The sequence below is a fragment of the Etheostoma cragini genome, chromosome 20, assembly GCF_013103735.1.
Source record: "Etheostoma cragini isolate CJK2018 chromosome 20, CSU_Ecrag_1.0, whole genome shotgun sequence".
Taxonomy (NCBI): domain Eukaryota; kingdom Metazoa; phylum Chordata; class Actinopteri; order Perciformes; family Percidae; genus Etheostoma; species Etheostoma cragini.
In genome coordinates, this window is record NC_048426.1 from 18,640,836 (window position 1) to 18,650,835 (window position 10,000).

At 39.4% G+C, this 10,000-nt stretch overlaps 1 protein-coding gene across 6 annotated transcripts in view; it reads left to right on the top strand.

The window, feature by feature from the left end:
• Positions 1 to 10,000, top strand: part of LOC117935374 (apoptosis-stimulating of p53 protein 1-like) — a 43,358-nt gene that overhangs the window by 5,053 nt on the left and 28,305 nt on the right. Inside the window, exons 1-4 of one of the 6 annotated variants that reach the window (XM_034857512.1) lie at positions 1,765 to 2,124; positions 5,685 to 5,832; positions 7,337 to 7,444; positions 9,767 to 9,828. In XM_034857512.1, coding sequence (XP_034713403.1) covers positions 1,975 to 2,124; positions 5,685 to 5,832; positions 7,337 to 7,444; positions 9,767 to 9,828 — 468 coding nt within the window. In that variant the 5' untranslated portion in view covers positions 1,765 to 1,974. Of the gene's footprint in view, positions 1 to 1,764; positions 2,125 to 5,684; positions 5,833 to 7,336; positions 7,445 to 9,766; positions 9,829 to 10,000 lie in introns of those variants that run through there. The other 5 variants (XM_034857510.1, XM_034857513.1, XM_034857511.1 and 2 more) reach the window with 5 other exon arrangements.

Consider the following 10,000-nt stretch of genomic DNA (forward strand, 5'->3'; position numbering starts at 1 on the left):
GTGTGTGTGTGTGTGTGTGTGTGAGAGAGACAGAGGGAAAGAGAGCGAGACAGCTCTTCTGCAAATGTACCTTCTGTGTGTGTGTGTGTGTGTGTGTGTGTGTCAGTGTGTAACAGAGCAGTCATGCTGCAGTATATCAGTGTAACCTCTCTAATCTCTCTCGTCCAGCATCCCCACTGCTGCTTCTGGACAGCTTCACTCCACACCACAGTAACCAGCCAACACACACACACACACACACAAACACACACACACACACATATGCCCACATATGCCCACAGATATATTAATTATGATATAATAATTCTGTTACCCATGTTCATATTCATAATATAAAGAACAAGTGATTTTTTTTTTAAAGTTACATTACCTTAAGTCTATACTCTGCTGGTGGTCATGTCTGTCATTCAGACTAGCCTTAAGGCTTTTTTTTATCCTTTTAAAGTAATTGTCTGTGAAACTTGGAGTGTACATGATACAATAAAAGCGCAGTTTCTTACAATCAGGCTTAAGTAATTTAATAATTTTAAATAAAAAGCTCATACACCGTTAGTTTCTAAGTAGCAGTTAAACAAAGTAGCCTTATACGTTTCAGTGCTGTGCCAATAATGATTTTATTTGGGAAGGTGTCAGTCAGTGTTGACCCCAAGTGACCTGGCCGGCTCCAGCTCTGCTGGACTCAGGGCTAAAAAAAAGAAGAGGTTTGGCCTCGGAACGTCTGTGACAGTCAGTAGTCACATGCTTGAACTTATCAACAAGTTAGTTGTGTAACAATCTAGAAATGTTGTACAGTATTTGGTAAATGAAAAATGTTGACATTGACACTGGCTTTAATACAAATAAGAGTAAAAATATGGCCTTATTACAGTTGAGTAAGAACACAGAATGTACAAAAGAAACTAATCTCAAGCGTTTATCTACCTCTACAAGTATTTTCAGTGGTGAATCACTTTTTGTATCACAAAAAAGTTTGAAAATTCTTGAAAAATACAATTATTTAAGGTTATCCACAGAGTGTTATTTTGTTATGATGAAGACACATCAAGTAAACTTTCTCTTACAACCTTAAAGTGCTCATATTATGCTCATTTTCAGTTTCATAATTGTATTACATTTTCAAAAATCAAGTTAGTCCTAATCTACAAAAGGAATTAAGTAGAACTATTTACATGTCCCTCGTCTGAAGGTAAGAAGTGAGAAGTCTCCCGGCTAATCCTGCCTTGTCCTGACCAAAGTTGGAGCTAAAGTGTTTAGCACACACCAAATGTTTCGGCCGGTGACGTAGACGGCCCTGCCAAGCTTGACTGAAGGAAGGATACATTCAGAAACCCAAATCTCACTGGAAACAGCATGGTTGCTTTTTTCCCAAGTTTGTATGCGTATGGAAGCACCAGAAACACAAAATAACACCCCGAATTTTTGTTTGGTTTTTATAATATGGGCACTTTAAACTGGGTTACACCTATGTAGGGACATGCAGATCCATGAGTCCTCTTAAGGAAAACTGTACATTCGAGACTGATGAGAAAATTCCTCACACTGGACTCAAATGATTTTACTGTCACACCTCTGACTTAACCTTTTCAACACTAAAAACAGAAGCCCCTCCATCATATCAGAGGCGGGCGGTGTTTATGGACCATATTAGATTTGTAATAAAAACCAATATCAGCTCAGTATCACGATCTACTCCCACTATAACAATGATAAAAGTGTCCAGATTTTATTATCTCCCATCATGCACTCCTCCTCACCCTCTTTCCCTCTTCTCATATTTACTGAAAGGCGACTCCCACCCTTCCCCTCCTCCCTCACTGGCCCACACTCTCATATTTGTATTTCCTACCCTTGCACACTCACACTTTGACATTAACACATTTCAACCACTCTCCTGCAAAGACACCACTTCTGACTCTACTTATTATCTTAAATACCAAACACACACATGCACACACACATGCTCACCACACACTAATGTGTGTGTTTTTGGCCAATGGTTTTCCAATGAAGCGTTTCTTAGGGCTGTTGTTGGAGCGACTGGTGTTTGTGTCTAAGAACCTCAAACTGAGTCAATGCAGAAAACAGAAGAAGAAGAATCTCCAAACCAGGAAAACCAAACCATTGGTGAGTGAGAGACACCATAGCTTTACTTTACTTTATATCAAATATATCACTAAAGGATGGAACTTGCATTAGGTTTTGTTTTCTTATAAACTTTTACCAACACAATTTGTCACATTAACATTACAGTGACAGGCGGTGTATGGTAGGAAAGCACAGCTTTCAGAGGGCTTTACTGTTGTTTAGTGTCAGGCTGAGGCAGAGGGAGCCAGGCGGGGGTTTCAGTTCAGAGGATGTATGCCAGCCACTGTGCCGTCCTGCCAACCCCTTTAAAATGCAGACACTGTGTTTACATGCTCTGGACTAACTAATAACATGAGCATTGGTGTGTTTTGTGTTGTTGCAGCAGACACAGCGTTTGTCACTCTTGCCTGCCTAGAGTCTCACTCTCTCTCTGACTATTTCTCTCTCTATCTCCCATGCCTAAAATAGCCAGCACCAGGGGCAATTTAGAATTCACAACTCAATCTGCCTCTGCCTGTGTCTGTGTGTGTGTGTGTGTGTGTGTGTGTGTATGTGTGTTTTTGTGTGTGTGTGATGTTTTGTGAGTCTTGTCCGCTGATAGGCATAAAGAAATTGTCCTCATTGTGAGTTCATTATGCTCAAATGTACAATGATCAGATCTACAGTGCCCTTGGGACTTCATTTTCCCGAAATATTCTTAGATTGCTATTCTACATGTTCTGGGCTGTTTTCTTCAGCACTAATACGCATGCAGAGACGTGGACACATTCAGTCTTATTCTAGTTAGTTTGACAGACATAATGGAAAGCCTATCAAACAGAAATATCAGGTTTCATGCATTGGTTAATCTGGCCTGCTTTTGAACTGCAAAGTCTGGTCTATATATAGAAGGTTTTCAGGTGATATACTATAATGTACACTGTAGTGGCCATAATGAAAGTCCACAGATTGGGTTTTTAAAATAATATAGGTGGAATTTAGTTGTTTCAGTGTCAGGGTCATGGTATTGTGCATGCCGGCTCACTTTTGCACTGTCATGATTTACTGCGGCATTGAACAGAACAGAGCCCCTGTTCATGTTATCAGTAACACCTGTACTACTCTTTCTATAACAAGCCTAAATGTCTGTGGATAAAAAAAGGTCTATATACACAATTATTTAACATTAGGAAGTTAATCACGTGTAGATAGTGTTTCCTTCTTTATACAGGTGTACACTATTTTAGCTCTTAGGAATCAGTAGTTTGAAGGAGAAGTCATTTGTGCTAAAGTCCTTTTTAATTTTAGACATGTACATCTGCACAAAGCAGCTTGTTTACAGCACAAAAGGTAAACTGCAGGGGTGGAAACGGCAAACCATTCCCTATCGCCAACTCCTGTAGTTCCCATGTTTAAATATCCTTGAACAAGACACTGTACTGAATCCCGGAAAGCTCCCGAAGTTCAGTCCAGCAAAATGAAAAGTATCCAAGGGCGTCCAGGTCAGTTCTTTGAGTTTAATGCAGGATTCTACCGGAGATGTGTAAAACATCAGATGTTTCTGTAGAACAATCAACACAGGTTGCTCGTCCGTAAATTAGTGTTTGTGATGAGGTGAGAACAGAGAAGGTTACTTTTTTGCTGGTTTTCCTCAGGAGAAATCTTTTTTTTTGCTTTTGGAAATGACAAATTACATTTTTTTTTTTTTCATTCATTTTTTTTACGTTTTCACATAACTTAACTCTTCTCGCCTAGCTTAACCGTTACACATTTACCGATTACCAGTATTTAGTTATAATTGCTAACTACTGTGGAGACTTGATATGTTTGGCAAACTATGGTGTGTGTGTGTGTGTGTGTGTGTGTGTGTGTGTGTGTGTGTGTGTGTGTGTGTGTGTGCGTGTGCGTGTGCGTGTGCGTGTTGCATTTAAAGTAAAATGTTTTGGTATTATAATACTTGATTATCTTGTTGATATGTGCCTCAAATGAAGAAGCTACTCTGAGTGATTTAATTATATAAAAACACCCCTTTCTACCTGCCGAACGTCCTTTAGCGTAACAAATGCTGTTTTCGAGCATGTAAAAAACTGAAACATTACAACCCAGGCCATGATGATCCTACTTTACATGAGTTAGGGTCTTGTTAAACCCCTGCTGTGTCTACAGGGTTGTCAAGTGTGCTTTTATATGTGTGTGTCCAATCCAAGTTTTGGAGAATGTGTCCCTGCTCAGTCTGTCTGCACACAAGCAGATATTACTTCATATGATCTGGGACAGGTGTGTAGAATGCTGCAGCATATATTTTGAGTGGGTGCTTTTGTACACGGACAGTGGATAATGTAGTGTGTGTGTGTGTGTGTGTGTTTGTTTGTGTGTTTGTGTGTGTGTGTGTTTGAGAGAGAGGTAGAAAAGGCAAAATTGCGATTAAAAGTGGATCTGTATCAGTGTGTGTGCCTCGGTCCCTATCCCAGATTACCCTAAATTTATCTTTCAACTGCTGACTGACTCTCTGACATGACATCACCAGTGACATTGGCAATGACATCACTGGCGATAAAACAGGATGTCCTTTTTGATTGCAATTTTAATCTGTTGCAGATTTTGGATTATTTGATAACACAATGATTTCAGAGGGGATCATTACTACCCCACAGAGCCCCGGTGGCGACATGGAGGGAGAAACATAATAACATATACTGGTGACAAACACTAAACTCGAGTAAAACACTAAACCCACTTTCATGGAGGGAAAAAAAATACTAAAACATGTATCCTACTGGGAACAAACACTAAACCTTTTTCCTCCATGTCACCTCCGGGGCTCCGCCCTACCCAGCTGATATGTTGAAGTCATATGTTGCTTTTCAGATTATGTTTAAAATGGTAAACCAAACTAACAGCTTTATATTTTGATTATATTACTCCAAACTAATCTAACTAAAGTGTTGGATAAACTTGATTTCGGAACATTTCGGACTAAATATTGAGAGATACAATCAATTACGCTTTGATTTTATTAAATTTAGATCAGGTTAACATTTGGCCTGAGCCCAGAGGGTATTGTCTTTGCGTGTCTGTGTGTATAAGCAGTTATTGATAGGTCATTAACACTGTGATCATTGTGTTGTTTAGTCAGATGGATGGCTGTATCTTGTTACAAGCTGCTTTTATCACTGGCTGTTGAACACTTCTGCTTCTTTTCCCTCGCCCTTTCTTATCACTTGACATTAACATCTGTTGTATTCTGATGTCTTGAAGATTGAATTAGATGAAAATTCTTATCTGCAGCTCTGGTCTATAGGCCCCTATGTTGCTTTGCAGGCCACATTGCCTTAAATCCTTCTAGACATAATGGGCGGCTCCTGGTTGGATTTAATGCAGTTTCTCTTGGTCTATATGGATTGGAGACATGTTGCATTCACACCCGTTGATGTGTTTAAATGTGTCTTCAGTCTGCAGAGGTGGTTTATTTGTACGGAGCCCCGGAGGTGACATGGAGGGGAGATAGAGAGTTTTATTTGCAAGATCAGAATAATCAGTGACAAATACTTCATCATTCATACCCATATTGCTGAGATGGTAAGGTGGTAAATGGTAGGACATTTTTTCTGTGCTTACAGGTGATTCTGACGGTTTACCTCAATGACACCCAGCAGATGCTAACTGAGGTCCCAGTTACTCCGGCAACCAGAGTGATTGACGTTGTCGAATACTGCAAAGAAGCCGGAGAGGGGGAGTGTCACTTAGCTGAAGTATGGAATGGGCATGGTGAGTCCATCCGTCCTCCACCCAGCCATCCATCCATCCGTCTACACCTAAACATCTATACATTTATATGAGATAAGTTGGAAAAAAACTAATATTTAAAACAAGGCAGGGATGAGACAAGACAATTAAGAATAAATAAGAAATAAATAATATACTATATATATACATATATCAATTACAGTTTTCCATGAGCATCCACCTTGTAGCATCAGCTTTCTGCAGCATATGATCTCATCTGAAGCATTAACAGAACATATTGGTCTATCTGAGGACCTAGTTTCCAATAGACTGGTAGGTGATAATTAGAACAATTAAACGGATGTGACTCTATTCTTAAAATTAAAGCACATTGAATCAGGTTGAAAATATGTTCTCTTGTTGTAGTCTGTCACTTGAACATTGATATAGTGAATCATGAACCCACTGAAGCTCCATTAACACAGTATGATGATGATGTACTGTAGATACTCTAATATTCTGGACTTAGATGTCAGTATAATCATAGCATGACTATGGCCTAAATCTTTTAAATAAACAAAGTCAGACCTATATCACGGCTACACCATGCGAAATCAATAGAGTGCTAAGTACCCACTGTATACTGCATGCCATTGTAAACCTGAATAGACCACTCCATCACATACAGACACTAAGAGCTACTGTGTCCATTAAAGCGTGCCCTACATTCATTCCATTACAGCTGTATAGAGATCAACACGATAACACAGCGCTGTGATGTGTCTGAGCTATAAATGGCTCTAATACTACACTCTTTCTTAGAGGGGGACGCTGTGAAGCAGCACACAATAAACAGGGGTGGAAATTTAGTTTCATGTGTGATGAGATGCCATGCCTAAAGGCCACAACTGGCCTCACAGCTGGTGTGTGTGTGTGTGTGTGTGTGTGTTTCTTTGTGTGTGCTTGTGTGGGCGCTAAGCCATTGTCTACATGTGTGTGTATTGTTAGCTATGGATTGGTTTATTTTACTGTGCAAATATTGCGGAGTACTCTGACTTTTCATTCTTTTCAGATTGTCTGCTTTAATCATATAAATGTGAAAATATTCACAGACATTGTTGATGATTTGGAGACAAACTATATTAATATTACAAATATATTATAAAAGACATCATTTTAATCGTTTGGAATGATAGTGGATCTCCAAAATCGTTTTTTATGGGGTAGATTAACCCTTTGTTTACATTGTGATCAGGGATTAAGCCATAAGAGTAGATAATTGTTTTAAGATTTGCAGTGTTAAATGAACCATGTAAAGGGATAGTTTGGATTGTTTGACGTGGGGTTGTATGAGGTACTTAGCCATAGTCAATATAATACCTATAGTAGATGGCGATCAGTATGCCACTAGTTTAGAGAAGCAGACAGGAGCACCAACTCAGAAGCTAGGCAAGGGCTATTTATTAATCAGCAAAGTGGCAGTTGGTTAAGGCCAGCCCCCCCCTCCACCTTGCTTAACATTTTCTCACCCTATGTCTCTTCTCAGAGCGCGTTCTCCCTCAGGAGGTGTTATTGTTGGATCTCCTCCAGCAGTGGGGAGCCAGGAGGCCGGAGGTCAGCTTCTACCTCAGACACTGCCCCTCCTGGACACAAGGTACCAGAAAACTAACACACATGGGTGCTCATTCCACCCGAACATCTCATATGAGTTTGGGTGGAACTCATGTGAGATGTTCTGTATGTGAGCATCATTAACTGACATATAGAAAACACACAAACACAGAAAGCCAGTGGTGTGTATGAGGTTAAGAGGCGCGGTCGGAGGCGCGGTCAGTAATTAGCCAGATAAGATAATTAGTGTGTTACATAACATCAACAGGGTGAATCAGAATGTATTCTGCTGCAGAATATCAGGCAATATTCTGCCCAAATAGCAGTTTGAGTTGCTCAGTGCTTTAGAGACTACAGTTATTCAACTATTTAAATACACTGGTGAGTTGTTTTTTAGCAGGGACACACCAACCTCACCACCCGCTGTTGCATTCCGATGTTTCCAGCTTGGCTGAGTCATAGAAGCCATTAAGGTTTTCCCATGTGTGTGCTTTGTTCGTTTATTGTAATATCTGAGCTTCAGTATCTGTATAAAAACCATTATTTAACGGTAGAACTGCTGCTATTATTTTGATCTTACTCTTAGATCTCACCCTGCTGCTCCTAAACCTTTTACAGATCTACTGGCACATGAACTGGGACTGGGTGATGAAATCTCTTTATTGTAGACAGAATGTTTAATAGGAATGAGAACGCATAAACAGTTTCAAAGAGACTGCGTTTCCCTCGGCCCCTTAGTTCCCAGCACTAGACCGTAATACAGATGTGGTTTTGATATGATTAATTGCCATTAAGCCCAGACAATGTATCATTTTTTTAATCAACATCACAATATCAACTTGTGCAAAATACACATTGCAAAAGGCTGCAACACATTGCTAGATACACTTTTTGTGTTAGTTGAATGAAAATATCAGCAGAAAACAGCACGTTAAAATGTCATGTTTTTTAATTGGTGCCTTTTAAATTCAATTCATAATCAATTTGGTCAATACAAGAATGCTGAAAAGGATTTCCTTTTACTTGTTTTAGAATAAACAATACATTTGTTGTATTAAGCATAATACTAAGAGCAGTAAATGCAGAACTGAGAAAACTTTACAATATTTTTATTTAGCATAAAGTCGTCATATAATAACAATGTTATTGGATTTCCTATATTTTCATTGTATCGTGCAGCCCTACTTGCCATCATCACGTGGCAGCTTGAATGTCCATGCAGTTTGCTGCCAACTTGTGTTTGGCTTTTCACCTTTTTATCATAAAACAACTTCTTATACTAGCCAATTGCTCTCTAAGGATAAGAGCAACACATGACCCTAATGTGCTACTAATGTGCTAATTTAACATCATCTGCCCTTTGTGGCTTAGTCAAGGTGCCTGTGGCGAGTTTGCACCTACCACACAAGGACGCCATCTCCCTCTTAGAAGCTTCCCCTGCTCTCCTACATCACCAAATACTCAGACCTGTAATAGAGAGTGTGATGTTCATATTGGGATGGAACAAAACTAAACAACGGTCTCATTGTTTCAATAAATTACTCTTAAAATAATAACATATTATTATAACTGTCCGAGTGTGATATCTTCTGTAATTAAATTAGTGCTTTATTGGACGCATATACAATTCTAAATTCTCTATTGAGTGTTAGATACTAATTCATTAGCTCAATTGCATGTTACGTACTGCATTGACTGCTCTATTGACTGAAGGTGAAACTTGGAGCTGGCTGGGGTAAGCCCAGATTGACCCTATGTGGTCTTAGTAGAATTAAAACAAATTTATAGATTATAAACAGATATGGAGCTAGGTAAAGATGAAATGTAGGAGATTCCACTTTTTCCATAAATATATAGTCTGCGCAGAGTCAGTCTAATTGCAACCCCTTGTCCTCTGTGTTTTAGTGCTGGCAGGCAAGTTGCCAACATCCTCTTCATCCTTAGTAGGAAAAGAAAGGCTGAATATAAATAAGGACTAACAAGGACAAATGAACACAATGACATGTACATTTTCAATGCCAGAATTCATTGTAGAATCCTGAGACAAGAACCTGACTGATGTGAAAAAAATCTAAATATGTACATACAATATGACAAATTGTAAAAGGCATTTTGCTGAAAACAGAATTTATAATTTAAATGCAGTGTAATGAAAAACTTTGTTCACACTCCTGCCGATGTCCATTCATCGTTGAGGTAATTCAGACACGGTTGAATACCTAATAAAGGAAAACTCTCTCTTTCTCTCTCTCTCTTTCTCTCTCTCTCTTTCTCTCTCTCTCTCTCTCTCTCTCACACACATACACACTGTTTCTTTTTTCAATATTTTAATGCTTACATTTCTTTTGATTGTTTATTTATGCAGGAAGTCTACAGCCTTTGGAGCAGAGCTGGACAACAGAAGCAACAGAAAGTGCTAATGACAGGGTGGGTGGAGACACCCCCCCCCCCCCCCCCCCCCCCCCCCCCCCCACACACACACACACACACACACACACACACAGGTGAGCTTTAGAGGTGGTTATTTGGATAGAGACAGGCTAGCTTTTTCCCCATTCCCCAAAAAATCTAATTGTTTGTGTCCTTCTGTGATATTTTG